Genomic DNA, 20,153 nt, shown 5'->3' on the forward strand with positions numbered 1-20,153 from the left:
ACCAGTTTACTCTGAGTGCAGAACTGGATGATGCAACAGAAAAGTAACATAATTATAGCACTTATTAGTCGACAAGTCGCATTATATGAAATCTATAACCGACAACAAAAATGCACATTTATTTAATAAAGAAAAATTACAACTCATTTATACTAGAGAACTATGACATTTTTCATGTGTCGTTATCATTTTTTCATCAAGCGTCGCTTCCATATCTTACCATATCAGAACCGAACAGGAGGTGGCGAGAAAGAACAGCAGATCTTGCCGCAACTGAGAGACCCTCGGACATTTTTGGCCAACAGAAATGGTCTTTATTTCAAGATTCATAAGTAGTCATTATTTCAAGATTAAAAATTGTTTCTGATACGTGTGTTTTCAACAGAGGATTAAAAAGTGTCAGCAATAATTAAGACATATAAAACGACCTTAAACTACATAATGAACACCACAAAATCTATACAGCTTTATTTCTTCTCAAAACCACAATTTTTCTTCAAGAGTGAATGAATTTATATAAATCAAGGCATTTTTACTCTTTTTTTTGAAAACTTTGTGTAATTCACTACTATATATACACATACACACATTCATACACATACATACATACACACACACACACACACACACACACACACACACACACACACACACACACACACACACACACACACAGCATAAAACAAACTTGTCTTTAGCGTATACAAATAGCTGAAAATATTGTCTATGTTATTGAACAATCAGCAACTTTTTCTGCTTTTATTTACAACAGCTTTCAATATCCTGACTAAAAACTTCCATTAAATTGTGGTTTATATAATTATAAATATTTTAAGCATTCTCAGATCTTTTCTTCCAAACAATAATAGTGGCTTCACCCTTGACGTCTTTAAGTCTATCCGAGTCAAAGTCAACCAGCAGTTTCCTGAGACCAGCTCGAGTGGGTTTGAAGGAGAATTTTACAGCAACCTCCTGGCCAGGTCCAATATCACCACTGGGAGTAAAACAGAAATACATTTCATTACTCATTATTATATCACCTCCTCTTACTTTTTTAGCTCCAAGGAATTTTATGAGAACCACAGAAAGAGCTTAAACACAGGAACCATTTCTTAGAGAAAAGGTTGCCAAGAACCTTTTCTTAACATTGAACATATTCAAAAACTTGAATGAACATTAATTAAAAACAATAAACATGATTTAAGGGTCATGTTTCCAGTTATTATCCTTGATGTGACCCATTCTGTAGAATTAGAGTCCTACTTTAATACTTGAGTTACAATATCTTCACCAGAGGCGGTCTTTGCATAGAAGCATTGCTAGGCAATTGCCTTGGGCCCCTCCCACTGCAACCCACTGTAGGGGCCCCCTGACTAGCTAACTTATTTCTCGCATATTAATGTTGATGGGCCCCCTAGCTAAATTTGCCTTGAGCCCCCAAATTGCTAAATCCGCCACTGATCTTCACTAATTACTACTATGCAAAGCGTGTTAAAACCGTGTCAGAATAGACTGTACTGGATGTCATTTGTCCAACACTGGGACCTAGTATTAATGTGTGTGATGTGAGTAGCTTTGGATGGTTTTGGGCTAGTATATGATGCCCATGTCTGGCATGTTTAATTGAAGAAGGAATGGAGGTGTTGTTAATTGCATGAGTACCGAGGCGTGGTCATAAATCACTCCGGGTGGACGAGAAAGAGACTCAACTCCATAAACTATTTAATACTCATGACCTTCCCTGCTAATATTCTGCACTGCTAGATTTCCAATAAAAATAATTACTAAAAATGAAATTAAAATATACAGGCCAGCTGCTGAAGGGTTTGATACATACGGTGATGGGATTTCCTGTGCTGCAGTTAGTCCCGCCCCTTCTACTGTGAACACGCCTCCTTTGAGAGTGATGGGCAGAGGGTTCGTGAAGGAGATAAGTGCCATCAGTCTGCGTGACAAAACTGCTTCTCCGGTCACCTGGAAGAGTTAAAATGCATGAGATCAATCACTGAGGGAACTGGTCATTGCATCCGATCAGTCTTTAGGCTGCTGAGACCTACCTTTACATAGAGCTTGGGCATTTTTAAGGGAATGTTGACCTCTCTGAGGATGATGTTGTGCTGGCCATTGGACTCTAGAAGTGCTGTAACTCTGATGAGGTTATGCTCCGACACACACGCTCCGTAATGCTCATATCGAAGACGCATCACTTCCTTATGAGCTAAAGGCCAGTGAGGGAGGAAATGAAATGATTCATTGAAAGAACAAGAACAAAAGTGTTACTTATGATACAACCCAACATAACCTCCAGCAATTTACATTTTGGTAACTTCCAGGCTCAAACAAACCTACTAAACCTGCAAATGAATTGATGCATTGATCAGGTATTTTTGGCCCCACCTGATTGGCTACACCTGCTCTGGGTAATTGTGAACTTTGATCCTGCCCACCTGACCCGGGTAAGAGTGAACTTTGACCCTGTCTGTCCTTGGTAAACATTTCTTAAATCTTTCCTTTCTTAAATCTCTCATCACTTCTTCACACCTCCTTCCCTGTTCTCTCCTTTTGTTTCCTTTGATTTCATCTTGCTGAAATTAATCACAACACGATAAATTTTTAATGGTGCATGAGTATTAGTATTGCCTTTCTGTGCTGGCACTGTGAGTTTGGCAGTCTTCCGCTGACACTCCCCCCGGTGGAGACTGTTGTAAGTGACGGCGCTGGACGTGACCGTGAGCTGAGCCGGCGTGTCCTCCCCACCATCATTGTGCACCTCCACGAACACGTCGAAGTCTGTGCCGTGCACGGCCTGGGTGTGCTTGATGACGAGGGTCAGCTGACCTGACCCCCTGTTTGGACTGGACACTCGCTTCCCTGCCTTTCTGTAGACCTCTCGCTCCATCAAGGAACCTGCGGAAAGAGCACCCACGTTTGGAATGTCCCACTAGCAGAGGCCAGCTACCATCTGTCATGCAGAGCTGTTTATCAGAGTTCAGCTGAGTTCATCCCAGTGTATTTCAATTGGACTGACTTGATTCACTAAATGAGTTACATGATGTGAGATTTCTAAGACAACTGAGGAAGTTCCTTATACCAAATACACTGATGACATATTTATTGAAATAGCTGACCACAAACACAAGCTCTCTGAATAACCACTCGCCTCGGGACAGACTGCTGACTCAGTGATCATGGATATGAAAAGCTTGACAGTGTTTTATATTTGGAGTGAATCAGAGTTGAGTTGAAAGTAAAACCTTCAGGGTACTTGTAGTGAGCAGTTAGGTCCTCTCTGTAGTCTCCGTACGGACTCTTCGTGCTTATCTTCTGGCCCACTGTCTCGGTGTTCGTTGACATACGAGTTCTCCTTCCATCTGGATGGACCATCCAGTAGATCAGGTCTGCGTTGACCTCAGAGAACACGAACGTGGTGTCATACTTCATCTGTACTTCTCCCTCTCTCACTGCCTGGACGGGACACGGCCCACAGCAGTACACACCTATGTGGAACAGGAGCGGAAGAAACTCAGGATCTAGTTCTTTGCAACTAACTCTCTCTTCCTTCATGAGCAATGCTGGTTTTTATGTGAATTGTCCCTTGATCTCCCACCATCACTTCTTTCCTGTGGAGTTGGGTCGAGCACCTGCCACCCGTCATAACCCTTCGGTAGGTCCTCTCTTCTCATCCAGGACTCCACCCAGCAGTGGTAGTTCCTGAAAAAGCAGCACATCACCTTCACAGTTCATTACACCAAAGGTTGCAGTGCATATACTGGTTGAGGTTGAAGACATTATTATGAAAGCACCATGAAACACTGAAAGCACCATGGAACACTGAGAGTACCATGGAACACTGAGAGCACCACGGAACACTGAGAGCACCACGGAACACTGAGAGCACCACGGAACACTGAGAGCACCATGGAACACTGAGAGCACCATGGAACACTGAGAGCACCATGGAACACTGAGAGCACCATGGAACACTGTCTCACCAGATCATGTCCTTCTTGCCCTCCGACACATTCTGCAGCTTCTCATTGAACAGATAGTCCACTGCAATGTTGCCCTCAGTGTCATGAGCTGAGGTGTAATTTGTGACGCACCGCGTGGGAACACCTAAACACCGGAGAACTGTGGAACAGTCGTGGGTCAGGTGAAAACGGCCATCTGTAACAGATTCTCTAGTGATGCTTTCCAGAATAAACCTTAACTGTAGCTGTATTAGCGCTTATACAATTATACTGACACTTGATTCTGCTGCAGCTTGTGACTGAGGTTAGCCTTACATTCCAGCGTAATTGTACTAACATACAGACACGTTTTCCGAGACAATAGGCCAGCATTTCTGTAAGTTCGTCTGACTAAATGTAGATGTGAAGGTGTTGGGCCCTTACTGGTGCAGGCCACGGCCGAGAACACCCAGCACTGCCCGTAGCGGACCCTCCGGGCCCCGCCCTCGCTCCAGTGCCTCAGGATGGGAACGCTGCCCGTCCAGCGTGTGGGAGCCACGCCGTCACTGTAGTCCCCGTCCCAGCGCCCCGACACCACCCCACGGTCATCGTTTGCGTTCACCTGCCGGTAACCATCAGCACTATGAATATTCAAGGTTGAGGCCTCACTTTAATCCAAAAGAACAAACAATATCTGCTGCTAAAAATGTGTAAGGTGCCCTGGATATGTGGGTTTGTAAAATTAATTTAACCATAGTCCTAACGCTATGTCCTAACCCAAGTTCTAATCCTATGTCCTAACCCTATGTCCTAACCTTAGTCCTGACCCTAGTCAACGCTAGTCCTATCCCTCGTCCTAAACCTAGCCCTAACCTCAGTTATGTAACAGCCGGAGGTTGTCTTTACCATTGCAGTAACTGTCCTGCTGATGTAGACAGGGTCTGCCCTCTTACTGATGTCCATCTCTGGGTGTTTGAAGGCAGCTGGAGAGTAATCCAGCACCTCAAAGCAGATGTCCAGAACTCCTTTCTCAAACTGTGGGAAGAGAATCAGACATGGATCAAGTGCATATCTACTCCCCTGATGGTTGATCCTGCCTAAAAGTAAGACAGGTAGGTGAGAAGATGAGAACAAAGTAGACAAGGCAAGGAGACACTGTCTCTGTCTCTTGAGAGACTTTCCCTCCCTGTTTTTTTGATCCGGCCCATTCCCGTCTCGGACTGGCATTCTGTCTCAGCTTTATCTTTCTTTTGGGTTTCTCCTATCTCAGTGTGTGACGGGCCTATATGTGTGAATCAGGCACACATCTCCAGCACAAATGTTTGACATCCGGAGAGAACGCGTACCTGACCAGCCCGTGTGCTCTGCCACACAGCTGCCACAATTCACACACTCCAGCATTAAACCACTGACTCCAGACACAAGCATGCAAACCGCCCATATGTCCCTGCTTTCTCTCAGCTACTGCAGACCATGACAGCATCTCTGTTTGAGTATTGACCCCAGGTTCATTCAGACTCACAGCCTTGCCTCACAAAGGACTCCCACAATGATAATTAGAATGTCTTACCTCAAGTGAACCTTTGTTTGATTGTGTGTGTGTGTGTGTGTGTGTGTGTGTGTGTGTACTAAATGCTCCTGCTAAGACAGGAACTTATGAAAGATCTGTTATTGAGACATGTTACCTGTCCAAAGTTCCAGGGCAGAGAGGTGATCTCATCCCACGAGCCCTGGTACAGGACACCATTTTCATTTAGAACATACTCCTGCAGAAGCTCCTCATTAGGCAAGTATACACAATCAGCTGCAGTGTCGAGCCACGCACGCACGCACGCACACACACACACACACACACACACACACACACACACACACACACACACACACACACACACACACACACGACAGAGACAAGGTCAGACTGTCTGACATAATATCCATACAATATAGTTACTATCCATGTAGATATAGGTACTTTTATATATACAATCTTTAAAATAGGTACTATACATGTAGTTTATTTTAGAACAATCTATGAAACCTCAAAAAATGTTTTATGTGATTATTAGCATAATTACAGTCAGTTCAATCAGTGCAGTACTTCAAAGAGACTGTGTTTCGTTGGACGGCAGAGGAGATATATCAGTGCACCTTTAGCCCACGGGTTGAAGAGCATGTGGAAAGAGAGGGGGGCAGTCTGCTCCAGGATGCGTCCCTCGGGGGAGAGCAGGAGAATGATCACACTGTACACACCCACGGGGGCGTCGGCAGGGCTATGTATGCTTAGCAACACCTCACTCTGAGCAGTGTGCTGGCTGAACCACCATTTCCCGGGCAGTGCTCTCGCACCCGACACCTTCACAACCACCTCACCCTTTTTACCTGCGTTAATCACACAGATTCATAACACACACACGTATCACTTCAATTCCTATATGTATGTTTTCAGTGACGTATGTAACTGTAAGTAAACGCTGAAATGCTGAGACTTTTGTGTTGTAACAGCAGCCGTCTGCACAGAGCTAATCGCTTTCCTCCCTGCTCACTGACTCCGGCACTTGCTGTGCATGTTTTTAGGATGGAGCACTCACCCAGGTGGAGCACGAGGGCCAACTGGTGGTGTGGAGGTAGTGGGGGGCTGTCTGTGCACTGCACCAACAGGGAGAAGGGTTGCCCTCGACGCACCACCAGCCTCTCTGGGCCCATCTCCTCCGTACGGTGGGCACGGTTATTCACCCGGCACTGCAGGTCCACACCTTGGAACACAGCTGGAGGGGAGAAGAGAGGGGGATCAAAGCTCCAGGAAAAAAAGCATTTCTGTGTTTTACGACGACTCATTAAACATGCGGCCTGAAAGACCTACGCTACCTAGTCAAACCAGCACGGGGATTTTTGCAGCCATATAACACCACAAAAGGTCGAGATTCTGGAACTATGAGCTTTGAAAGGGGTAATAGTTGTACAAAAAAATCCCCAAAAACATGCATATGGGTAGCTTGAAACTCGGTAGCTGGAATTCTCTCTCATTAAAAAAAAAACGTTTAAAAAGACCCCTCCTGAACACTCTCTCCCGGTACTGGACCCCTCCTGAACACTCTCTCCCGGTACTGGACCCCTCCTGAACACTCTCTCCCGGTACTGGACCCCTCCTGAACACTCTCTCCCATTACTGGACCCCTCCTGAACACACCCTCCCGTTACTGGACCCCTCCTGAACACACCCTCCCGTTACTGGACCCCTCCTGAACACACTCTCCCGGTACTGGACCCCTCCTGAACACACTCTCCCGGTACTGGACCCCTCATGAACACACACTCTTGGTACTGGACTCCTCCTGAACACACTCTCTTGGTACTGGACTCCTCATGAACACACTCTCTTGGTACTGGACCCCTCCTGAACACATACTCTTGGTACTGGACTCCTCCTGAACTCTCTCTCCCGGTACTGGACTCCTCCTGAACACACACTCTTGGTACTGGACCCCTCCTGAACACACTCTCCTGGTACTGGACTCCTCCTGAACACACACTCTTGGTACTGGACTCCTCATGAACACACTCTCTTGGTACTGGACTCCTCCTGAACTCTCTCTCCCGGTACTGGACTCCCAAATGTCAGACACTCATGGGGACAGATCCTACTGTCATGGTCTCCAAATTTGGTAAATGAAATTCTTTACCAAAATCATAATTTCCAGTCTCCTGCAACATATTTCTCTAGATATGGACACCAAGACTTAAACCGAGACTTTTTATTACCTGCAGCAATCACAAAAAAGTGACTATACTATATAGTGCTACTATACGGTGTCTTGTGCTCTGACAACATTTACAGTTAATATTACCAGCTGTCAACATGTACTGAGTAACAAATTCACATTCACCCACCCTATCAGCCAATGCCTGCTGTCTAGTCTACTGTTAATATACTGAACACGCATTTAGATATAGTTAAATAATATCAATAGCATATATAAAGTTTATAAAAATAAGCAATTATTATTATATATTATTATATATTAAAAGTACAGGGTATAGTGAATATTTATTATGTATACTGTCATGTTGTATCTGCATTGTCGCTGTGTAGTCTGCTGGTATTTCTTGTCAAATGTAGCACCATACCCTAGAGAAACTGCATTTAATTCCTGACTCAGCACACCTGTGGCGAGAAGCAATAACAAAGTTGACTTTGGCTTACCGTTAGGATTGGCCATTTCCAGACGTTGCTATGGTAAACGATAAATCCAAATTCTTTTTTGCAGTAATATTATGTTGGTCAGCATGTAACAGTGCTGAGTATCTTATACCTTTTCCTTCATTGGGACCCTTGTTTATATAACAGAGGCCCCCGTCTCTCTCCTACTCTCAACTCTATCACACATGTGCTTACACACCCACCCACACACACACACACACACACACACACACACACACCCACTAGGTGTGACCCCTGACATCACACACACACACACACACACACACACATCCACTAGGTGTGACCCCTGACATCACACACACGCACACACACACACACACACACACACACACACTCACATACTTTTTTCTGTGTAAGCCCATACACACAGACTCCTTTTTTTCTTACGAGAGTGAGAAAAGGCGTTGAATATGAGACTACGTTGTGTGTCAGACGTTTACTGTCATTCCTCCCTTCCTTCCTCCCACACTCTCACACAGATGCTTCTGTCTACCTTCTCCAAGGGCAGTGGGCACTCTACCTCTGCTGTCTCCCAGTAAATGTTTGGTATCCTGACAAAAATCCCTGTTCTACAACCCCTTTTCACGTCCAATTATTTTCTCTTTTTATGTTTCTGTCCCAGTTCCAGCTGAGGTACATTCTTATTTTCCTGTCAAAGAGTCTAGAGGTCTTTTACTTGCCTATTTTACAGGCACAGTGACATTAAAGCCAATCCATAAAATGCCAGTGCCCCCAACCCTCCCCCATATCACTGCAGTTAGCCCTACAGGAATGCTGATATGTTTTTTTCCCTTGAGCTGCAGCCTGTAATAAAGCAGGATATATTTTAGCCAGTGTGCTAAATTGAATGTGCATGTTTAAACACTATGGGAAGTCTTAATTTGCTCGGAGTGTGTTTGTGTCATTGTCATCTGATGAAACCTCAGCTGACTGAGATGTGCACTGGTGAAAGTGTGAACGTTCAAGGCATAAGACAAAGGTCAAAATGTCAGTGGGAGGAAGCTAAAAAGAAACTCTAAAACATTTAGCATCTGCATTGCATTTAAATTCCTATAGGATGTGTCAGTGGAATTTTTAACCACTGCTAACCGCTCCAATCATTAGGTTCTTGTTACTGAAAATATTGTCTCGCACACATATCATCTGTTTTGGAAAAAGAAAGACAAAGTGATCTTCTCATTCAGTGGGATGGTAGTGGTTTATCACCATGCCGTTAGATTGCTGTGATGGTGCTTGACAGATGTGACACAGAGAGATCTGTGCCTGCTGACAGAGTCAGGAGTGGTAGTGACTAACGCCTTACTCCACCCAGACAGTGCAGGGAGAGAAACATGATTTGCATCTCCGTGTGAAACGGAGCAGTGGAATGCTGGGGCAGTGAGGTTTCGGGAACTAGATGAGATCTCCTCCTACACCGCTGAATGGCACCTGCTCCAACGCATTTTACAGGACACCCCGCCAGGCCTACTACATGGCTGCCTGGTTCTTGCAGGAATCACCATGTTAAACCTGAGCATTTCTGACAATTATAGTAGGGTGTCCAATTAAGGTAATTTAAAAACCAGGACATTTCCTCACTTAAAAAAAAACCTGGGACGCCTGGGACAGGACGTGAAATTATAGAGACCAAGTAGAAATGCCACAAGAAACCCAACCAGCTGACTAAACCAACTGTTCAGACAGCTGACCTTGCCTCCAAATGTTGTGTTTATTTCATCACAGTTTACATTCCATAATGACACTGGAGCATTACCTTGATGTCATTAGTGGGCGGCTTTAATTGGGGCTGGGAAGTAGGCCTACTCTATACTTGTAAGTAGGCCTACTCTCATAGTTATAAGTAGGCCTACTCTCAGTTACTATCAAATATGGGCTAAAATAATTGTCTGCACAAACTAAGAAATATTCACTCCTCAGGACGTCTGTGGATAAGAGGACAAGAGGAACTCCAAGATGGCCCTAACGTGCCTCATGAAACTAGATTGAGAAGAAGTTGGGTTAAATCACTCTGGCCAACATGATCTTCTGGTCTTCAAAAGAATCCTATTTAGCTACTGCTGCCTTCATCAAGACACACCAGGGCAGAAAATTCCAAGCACACAATTTGAAGACACCTCTGTGTGTGAGTGTGTGTATCTGTGTTTCAATTGTGAACTTGAAACAAAGATTGATAATGCAATTATTTATGTAAGTACGATTGACTATGTGGCGACTATACACTCCTTTGCTTCTGAAATTTCTTTAGCAGCTCACATTTTTTTAGCAGCCAATCTTATCTATTTTACCTTATTTATCTTCAAAATGAATGCGATCATCATGTGTCCACACCTATTCTTGTTTGTGGTTTATATTACATGGCTATGTGATGTCGGCAATCTTTCTATTTACATACATTATTCAACTCTATCTTGATTCAGATGACCAGATCGAGAATAACACATTATTACCCATATTTAATAGTGTGCTGAAAATTTTACTATAATCTCAGCGAGAAATTTCACTTTTGACACTCATACCACGTCACAGTACAGTACAATCAGGAATCTGACAGTGCCCTCTACTGAAGAGTTGTTTTGTTTTGCAAAACTCAGACGTCATCTAAAGTTAATGTGGTTATAAAGAACACATTAAACTCCTTTCTAGAGAATTCAACCACGACTTAAAATTGTTTGCGACATTTCACATTAGCTGTATATACACAACAGTGCTATCGCTGCTTCGTCAGATGTGCTAGAAACAGACTTTCTAGTCCATTTATGGGAAATGGCCATAAAAACCGTCACTTAATTACTTGAAACGATTACACAACTAAAGCATTGAAAATGTGGTGGAGACATTTCGATTCTTTATCACACGTTTATATCGCAAACAGCAGGGGGCGCTCTAACCTTTATTTCCTGTCCAACAGCACGCTTTCAGGAAACAAGAAAGCGGCAAGAAAGTCCTGCTTGCCTAATTGTCTCGTTCTTTGTTCCTCATCATTAATATCATTAATGAGGTGATAGATTTGTGAGCTCAAAGAAACGACGTTTCAGTCAGGATCTAAGGCGCTGTAGGCCCACAGGTCGCAGTCTCATATGGAGGCGTGACTTCGAACCCACTTCTGACAACACACTTTCTTTTTTTTACATTTTATTTTGATTAATAATTAACACCCACGTTTCTGTAGTCATATGATTAAGTCATTAATAATACATCGGAGCCAAGCATTCATAGGATATGAATGTATAACTCTTTAGTTTAAGTTAGACTATACATAAAGTACAAAATAAATAGTTAATGTACAAAATAAATATAAATGGTTTCATAACACCATATTGCACCTTAGTCGAAGTGACGTAATATTTCTTGCACTTTGTTTAGAGGATTTATTGAAGATGTTACTGTATGAATGTAGGCATTACCTAAATTTTATTCTGTCACACCTACCAGCAAGGTGTAGCTGTTATATAGCTGTTATTATACAAGCTATTTGCATCATTTAGACACTGTCCATCTCACAACCTCCAGCTCCAGCCACTCTTCTTTGGAGATGGATTCAGTTTGAAGGCAGAATACTCCGCTCCTGAACTAGCTTTTGCCTGTTTTATTGGCACAGTTTAGTTACCGGCAGCCTACAGAAAGGATGATACAGAGTCTATTGCCTCGTGAGGCGTGTAGTAGATGGCCTGGGGAGATGACTCCTTAGATTACATCAATTTAATTGTGGATGTCTTGCATTACTGCATTTGGGGTCAAGACTAATCAGGTACACACGTTTGAGCAAAAGATGAAAAATTAGTTTATTAATTAGTGTGATGGGCAGGGAGTGCGGAATAAAAGGGAAGCGATCACGCCAAGTCTCAGGGAAAATTGAGGTTTTAATGAATAAAGTGTGCAAATCAAAAACCCGTGACAAGATCCAAATCAAGGATACAATGACCAGCAGTCAACTGGTATAAAGACAAGACATATATAGACAAACAAACGACCGTCAGGTGATGCGGCTCATAGGCCCCGCCCACCTGAGGGCCGAACACAACGCAACAACAAGACAACTTCCGCTGTATACGGGGGCGACCAGTAGGGGGCCCGCCGTACCGTGACAATTAGCCCATTTGGGCTCAATTTCCACTTTGGGAAGTATGAATTTATCCATTGTCCATACAAGTAAAGAAGACTTCACGTGAAAAAAACAAAACAAAACAAATGTATATGAGGATATAATTAAACAGTGGCTTTTGAGTATAAAATACGTTTTTCAAAATTCTATTGTCACATTTTTGTACATGTAATGCTAACATGGTAACAGTCACAGCTGTGACCAATCAGATAACTCAGTACCTCACTGTAAATATGTAACTTGCATGGATTACATTGCTGTTTATTCGTTTGAATATGACACGAAAAAAATGTTGTGACAAAAATAGCAACAATTAGTGTCTGGACACTCAGTAGCTATTACATAATGCAAATTGACATATTTCATCTTATTGATCATTTTATGTGCATTTGCATACAGAGGCAACTCTGACTATGTTGTTTCCAAGTGGTCACAGCTGTGACCAAGAATAAAACTTCACCACTTTTCCCAAAATGTTGTAAAAAATGGCATAGCCTACTGCTTTTTTGTGGCTGGTCAAGGAGCAAAATACATGAATGTATTTGGGATTTAATGGGTTAATGCAGTAATCCTTTATCTTGATACTGGTTAAACAAGCATGCCAACTTGTCCTATCCAATTGAATGTAGTCATGTGATTACGTTATACATTACCTCAGACTACTGCCTACGTTAGAGAGGACTGGAACTGAGACAGAGAGGTAGCCAGAAGGCACCAGGGCTGTGTGTTTGGATAGAGTTACTAGGAAGTGTTAACACCTACAGTGTCTGGGACTGTTCCAGTTTAGCTTGATCCTTTTATAATCTTAGTCTTGTATTAGAGGACAGCTATACCTTTTATAATATCTGCATTTGGAATAGAGATGGCAGATTTTCCTGGGAAAGTCAGCACTGAGACAAGCTCTCCCCAGCCTCAGACAGGAGCAAGGCATCTGATGAACATATCTATGGACCTCATCTTCATTAAGACCATTCCTGGAATTCTCTTGTTGATGGAGATTGTGAGTTGCAAGAATAATAGTAATAATAGAATTACTATTTATTATAGTAATCTTATTGTTTTCTCACTTGGTTTGCCTGTGCACAATGTCTATTCTTCCAACCATCTCATTTTCATTTTGTTCGTTACCTGTCTATCTAAGCCCATATGCCATCTGGTTCAGATGTGCATGGCTAATCTTCCCAACATCTTGGCAAGTGCTCTAAGGATTCAAAACCAATTGTTTCAGGGTAGTGAGGGACGAGATATAAAATGTTTTTTTAGTAAGATGAAAAATGTTTTGTCTTTTCATTTTATATAATTGTTCAATTAGCTTTGAGGCAACTACTACAAAGATGCAAAATTGCATTATTATTATTATTATTATTATTATTATTATTATTATTATTATTATTATTATTATTATTGTACACTGTTTAGTGTGTCATATTTGAGGATTTATTTCAGAACTGGTAATTTAAACCTGACAAACAGGGAAGTGTAATCTGTAAATGATGAATGGCTTATTAAGTATACATAAATTGACAGAGGCCAAACATTCATGTCCACACTTACAGCTAGCACACAGTAACAGAATGATTTCTACTGAAGAACTGAGGTAGTGTTCTCATTAGCCAACATATGTGTCACAATGCATGTCTGTCACCACTGGAATAACTGTACTAACACGGAGTCCCTCCCTGTGTAAACTAGAGTCTTTGTGTTCTGGTTCAAAGAGTAATCTGTTTCTAACAGGGCACCTTTCCCATTTTCCCACTGTGACAAGTGTGTCAATTAGTTTGAATATAAAATAACTGGTTTAATAGAAACATTTGTGTTTCATTAAACCTGTTCACAGACTTGTTTGTGGTCCTGTTTCTCAGATGTCAGGTGACATATTCCTGCCAAATTCAGAAATTGGAGACAATTAATAAATAAATAATGGATGTAGCATAATGCTATGGATTGTGCTGAACAGTACTGTAGGTAACACCGTCTATGCTAGTGATAGTATGCTCTGTCAATATCTACAATACACCATTCAGAGTCAGAGTGCCCTTGTTTGTCCTGACTGACAAAAGATTTCGAAGGCTTGTTAAATGTGTCAAAGGGTGAGTGACTGATTCCTATTTAGCTTAAACCTGGCCACTATTCCTAAAAACCTAAACCTAAAACCATTCACTTAAAGTAAACTTAATTCACTGCACTTATCGTTATTGTCATCATACAGATAACAATCATGAACTGTATAAAATGTCAAATATATTCCAAGTAGCATGATGCATTAAATGCAGGACACCTGGAGACCCTTGGAATACAATATACCACAGAGAGACAGTTTAAGGCTATGAGCAGGTCTGACCAAGATTCTTTGTTTTGGCATTCACAGTGTTCAGGTATGTGAGGCAGAACAGGTGTCTGCATTGTCCTTCTTAGCATCCAGTTAGTATGAATGTTTCAGATGTGCTTTTTCCCTGCAGGTGGTAGGCTTGCTGGTATGGGCTCTTATCTCCAGTGCTTCCTACCAGATGATCCCTGCCTTTGGTTGGGTGATGTTTGTGAGTGTGACACTCTGGATTCTCACCGTCGTGCTCTTCATCATTCTGTTTTTGGGGATCTACCAAAACTTAAGCTTTGTGCCATGGGCTCTAGCGGTGAGTTGATCCCTCCTTCAACCCATTCAGAAATCCCTCAGTCCAACCGGACGAGCCATACCAGAATACACCACCTTAGCAAAATATTATTTGAGGGGAAAGTTTTTCAAGCATGCAGATTTACTTTGTTAGGTAAATGTTTTTCAGTCAAATGTTGGAAAATGCAACATTCCTTCTGTTTGTTTTCTCCTTTTAGCTGATGGTATTCTACACTGCAGCGACTGTCCTGTATTTCACTGCTTTTATTGCCAATGCGGTTTCAATCTCCACATACTACTATCCTATATACAACTATAACTGCATGGCAGCTGCAGCGGTGAGTGGGGGAATTTTCTTTTTGTATATCTCCCTCTCTCACACACACACACATAAACACTGTTTTTGAACATGCTTGACATGTGACATGTCTCTGGGCAAACCGTCACAAACTGGACAGGCAAACTAGATTAATTTGTGCTTTATTTGAGTTATGTAATGTTGCCTTTTCAAACAGATGCAACCGCAAGTGACACCAAAAACAATAGAATACTGCATATCAGTATATCCTGCATTTTGCTGGTCTAAAGTAGGAAGGGATCCAGAGATGCTATTATATGTATTCCCCATCTCTGGCAATCATATTCTGTTGTTTAAAATAGTGTTGATGCATAAAGTGACAAGTTTATATGAAGGTTTATAGGCCCTACATTCAATGAGTTTTCGTGCCCATCCCGATCAGAGTCCACTGTACAGTTCAAAATCACATGACAAACATGCAATTTCCTGCTTGGAAAAATGTGAAGAGTACAATACTGGCCTCACTGCTCAAACACCAGGTCAGCAGTAAAATGTCTAACTGAGTATCTACAGCTTTGCAATTGAAAGAGTAGGAATTTGTAACCTACATTCCCAAAGAACCTGCACAATCTAAATTAAGATTACAAATTATAACCACAAATTGCTTAATGAAGACTAATTTATTTTTTAAAATGATCTGGGAAATGAAGCTATCAATAACAATGAAAGGAAGGATGACGAATCATTCTTAGATAGTTGTTGCTTTAATTTGATTCTGTGTGCTTTGTGTTTCCCAGTTTTTTGGCATTGCGGTTACACTTATGTATGGTGCCAGCACCTTCTTTGCCTACCTGGACTGGAGAGGCGATGGAGGAAACGCAGCCACTAGCACCGTGCCTGTGTAGAAACACGCTGCGTTCCAACACATCCTCCACCCAAAGACTTGTATGTACTCAGTCCACATGTGACACGGAAGAGACCAGGATGGAACAGTTATGGTTCTCTTTGGCAGCAAAAATAGCTGCCCAACCTGGATCTGGTGCAGTGAACGTGGTATTGTAAACTTCTTTGGTTTACATACAAACCTGTGTGTGTGTATACACACAATACACACACAATTTATCAAACCTGTATTACTCCACGTTGCTTGGAGTTACATGTTTTACATAAAACTTTTGTCACACTTATTATTTGGAGACACACTTATCATTTGTTTTTTTTATATATTAAATGACATGTATTTACATAATATATATATATATGTCTTATTTGTTTATTTATTCAACATATACCCACATTTACAATTACTATCAAAGACAAATGCAAACAAATATAAAGCATTCATTTGGTACAACAGAAACAGTTGAACATTCAAGTCATATAAAATTCACAATATGAAGTGTTAAATAAGTAGTATTTCAAAAATATGACAAAAGGTGTCCAAAACCTAATAAAATGACAAAAAGGTCTGAAGCAGAACCATGGGACAGATAATCCATAGGACAGATAATCCATGGGACAGATAATGTGTGGCATAAAAGTCTGGAAAGATCGTCAGTGCACATGCCTGCCTCCCAAACATACGCTCAACAGCTTCAGATGTGCTGGCTTAAATGTGTTATTGTAGCAATAAATGTGTTATTGTAGCAAAATGTCCTAGCTAGGCCTGTATGCCTTATGGCATAAATTGTTCACAACAGTTGATGGCAGGTGCTGTGCTTTCTGTGGATTTTAGAAGCCCTTTAATTTAATGAGGTGTATGCCTATATTTGCCTTGTAAATAGTGAAAGATAAAATGCAGGGATTATTCAAATAGAAGTAGATGAAAGTCTTAAAGTTAAACATAGGAACTGCATACTTCACATGAGATCACAAAACAATTACCTCAACTACACCCACTTGTAATAAACAAAATAACCCAGAGAGTGGTACAAAGAGAAAATCGGATTCCCTTGGTATACATTACAAATACTGTAGGAGGAGCCAAGCCAGAAAGTGACAAGTTTAAATATTAAACCAAAGCAAACTCACGATCCCCATCATTATACTTAAGGCAGCAGACTAGCCTCCTTGGTGCAAACTACTTAGTAGTATGTGGCTGTGGAAATGTACATAAGGAGGTCATTTTGGAATGAATTTGGTGTTAGGGATACATGAGTGATGAGTTCAGTGCGAACATATAACAGATCTCATTGCTTAGCGTTTCAGAGGGACCTTGGCACTGTACTAGAAGTGACCATTGAGGCAGTAGCTGAACTTAAAGATTTAACCACCAAGCCAGTGCTAAGATCCAGTCCTCGTCCCTCTCGCTCCTACAAACAAATAAGACTCCAGAAATTATGCAAGTAAAGGGCAATAAATCACAACAGTGTTGAAAACAATTAGGAAAAAATGTCAAGTCCTGATTAAGGCGAAGGTCAGGTATATAATATATATTACATATAATCAGTGTTGGCAACGTTACTTTAAAAAAGTAATTAGTTATAGTTACTCACTACTTGTTCAAAAAAGTAACTGAGTTAGTAACTGAATAACTCTATAATAAAAGTAACTCGTTACCAGAGAAAGTAACTATTTGCGTTACAGTTAAAAAAAAGTTATATGCCAATGAACAAGGATTTTTTTTTTGAAAAAGCAGTTTTTACAGTCAGTTGAAATGAGTAGATCAGGAAGGTGTTTAACGTTTGATATTTATTGCACATCCACAGACCAGTGCAGGATAAAATCCTTAAAAATCCCAAATCTTTGTAAAAAATAAAAGCAAAAGTAAACAGTTACACTATATAAAGTGCATTTACATCTATCAAATTAAATTAAATTCTCTCAACCTGAGACAACTGGTTTGTTCACAATAGAAGTAAACTTAACAATAAAACCTCTATTCTTAATTAAATAAATCAAATACCCAGTCTGGTAGACATTCAGGAACTTCAAGTATTTTCTTAAATAATGTTTATATCGCCACCTTGAAAATGTAAATTTTTCCTCGGCTTGCTCCTGACTCGCCATTTCTGCCTCTTCTCCGTTTGTGTCGTGTCACTGGAGTATTTCGGCGCGCGTGTAAAAACACTGGCTCTGATTGGCTACCATAACGCTGCATTAGCCAATCGCTTACTGACTTGTTAAGTTAAACAGGTGTTACACCGAGAACCGTGACCTATCGAGATCGGTTACTCCTCACTAGCCTGGGCAGCGGTGCGCTCGGATTACTGTTAGTATATCAATATAGTAACGCACCGCTTCTAATGACCAGTAACGTCAACGGCGTTGTAACGACAGGAAAAGTAATTAATTATATTATCCCGTTACTGACAAAATGACGCCGTTACCTAGCGTTATTCGCAACACTGCATATAATAAAAGCTATAATAAAATTTTTACTTACTGCCTTGTAATTGATGAACACATCTTTAAAGGCCATGAAGTCTGTAAAGGTGAGAAGCATATCAAAAATATCCCCTGAGACTTCATCTTTGTGTTGCCTTTGACAGTAGAGATGAAGGAGAAAACGGATTCAGAATGGGCTCAGGTACAATTTATTCATATTCCATCTTGAAAATTTGCTATTTATAGTGGTCATATTGCATCTCCAAATGAGGATAAATAATTAACATTTTGGCACAAATGAGAATGATCTGTGAATGATACAAGTTAAAGAAAATAAAGAGATGAAATGAAAACCTCTTTAATCAAAAAGCTCTGAATGTTTTCAAGAACATGTATGGTGGGCAAAAATCATGACTTACTTCAATGTATGAATAAAGTCATTCATGTTAAATCCAGGAATTCGCTCTATCAGTTGCTGTTCCAGATACTTCTCTAAAAGATCAACCTGAGGATGCATATGAGAACACCTGACACTGGACACCTCAATAAGAATTGAGTTTGAAATTGATTAAAAGTTTAAATAAAGTAGCTTACATATTCATTAAATATCGATGTATAAATCAGCTTATTTTCTTCAGAGTCCTCAAACTCCAGGTAATATTTCTCCATGAATGACTGTTGAAGATTCTGAAATTCACCGTCTGTGGAGAGATTTCCGTCTTATGTGTGTGGTTAACGATGGAAATAGTACAACCTAATTTAATAAAATACGATGAGCTACCAGGTACAAAATGTACCTATATTTACACGTAACTCACCCATTATGATTTCTTCTATGTTGCCAATTACGGTATCAAACACTGCATCGGCTTCTGATGATCTGTAGAAAAAATATTGTCAATGCTTAAAAGCATCTTTATTTTATTCCTAATTTGGGGGATCAAAGACATTATTTCACCCGATAGAGCCAGGACTCACTTCGAGATAGCGAAATCCTCCTCTCCCAAGTCTCTCATGTCAACAATGTTATCCTCACTGCCGACCACATCTAAAAGAGATGAAGTTTAGAAATAAATACAAATTTGTCTTTCAGCTCAGCATTTTGTAGTTAACCAACTACTTCACGCCATAAATAATATGATTTCTAGCCTGTTGTCTAGTTGCGTTAACTAAGAACTGCTAACTTATAACCCAGCAGGTTGTTAACTCACTATGTAGATAGCTAGTTAACTAAGCTAGCAAACCGAGGTCGCTACCGGTAGGTTAGCTGGCTAACAAAATACTGCCCAGCAACAAATTGCATTAAGGAACTAACTAGTTGAACTTTTTTCACCATTGTCCTAACCTAACTAATGAATTAAATTGTATATAGACCAAATGTTTACCGCTCTCCTGAAAATCCATCACAGCCCAGCAAACAAAATACCTCAACCACCACCAAATCGTTTGTGGCTGCTACGGCAACAAGAGCTCGCGTACCTTCCTGAAATCGATCCGGTAAGGAACAGATGTCATTTATCGGTTCCGACTCTCAATACCCCCTCTGTATGCCAAACCTAAATATATTTTGTGAGGTATAGTAAATACATGAAAACTAGGAAAATGTTCAGATTTTGGAGAAAAGTGTGGATTGTTGAATATGT

At 41.0% G+C, this 20,153-nt stretch overlaps 3 protein-coding genes across 3 annotated transcripts; 1 reads left to right on the plus strand and 2 right to left on the minus strand.

Moving 5' to 3' along the window:
* Window positions 1–297: 297 nt before the first annotated feature.
* LOC143492472 (protein-glutamine gamma-glutamyltransferase 2-like) lies at window positions 298–8,398 on the minus strand. Its single transcript, XM_076990847.1, has 13 exons — window positions 8,155–8,398; window positions 6,542–6,718; window positions 6,102–6,332; window positions 5,636–5,754; window positions 4,857–4,985; window positions 4,395–4,572; window positions 3,993–4,131; window positions 3,608–3,711; window positions 3,255–3,497; window positions 2,641–2,907; window positions 2,058–2,218; window positions 1,838–1,974; window positions 298–994 (listed from the first exon to the last, which is right to left on the minus strand). The coding sequence occupies exons 1-13, from the start codon at window positions 8,168–8,170 to the stop codon at window positions 832–834; spliced, it is 2,064 nt and encodes a 687-aa protein (XP_076846962.1). The 5' UTR covers window positions 8,171–8,398; the 3' UTR covers window positions 298–831.
* Window positions 8,399–12,961: 4,563 nt separating this feature from the next.
* Window positions 12,962–16,370, plus strand: pllp (plasmolipin). The gene is made up of 4 exons (XM_076990855.1): window positions 12,962–13,274; window positions 14,734–14,907; window positions 15,104–15,223; window positions 15,981–16,370. The coding sequence occupies exons 1-4, from the start codon at window positions 13,137–13,139 to the stop codon at window positions 16,086–16,088; spliced, it is 540 nt and encodes a 179-aa protein (XP_076846970.1). The 5' UTR covers window positions 12,962–13,136; the 3' UTR covers window positions 16,089–16,370.
* Window positions 16,371–16,438: 68 nt separating this feature from the next.
* On the minus strand, window positions 16,439–20,017 carry arl2bp (ADP-ribosylation factor-like 2 binding protein). The gene is made up of 7 exons (XM_076990851.1): window positions 19,896–20,017; window positions 19,489–19,558; window positions 19,329–19,390; window positions 19,105–19,211; window positions 18,930–19,015; window positions 18,569–18,665; window positions 16,439–17,495 (listed from the first exon to the last, which is right to left on the minus strand). Exons 1-7 carry the CDS (start codon window positions 19,912–19,914, stop codon window positions 17,388–17,390), a joined length of 549 nt encoding a protein of 182 aa, XP_076846966.1. The 5' UTR covers window positions 19,915–20,017; the 3' UTR covers window positions 16,439–17,387.
* Window positions 20,018–20,153: the final 136 nt, after the last annotated feature.

Source organism: Brachyhypopomus gauderio, chromosome 2, assembly GCF_052324685.1.
Source record: "Brachyhypopomus gauderio isolate BG-103 chromosome 2, BGAUD_0.2, whole genome shotgun sequence".
Lineage (NCBI taxonomy): Eukaryota > Metazoa > Chordata > Actinopteri > Gymnotiformes > Hypopomidae > Brachyhypopomus > Brachyhypopomus gauderio.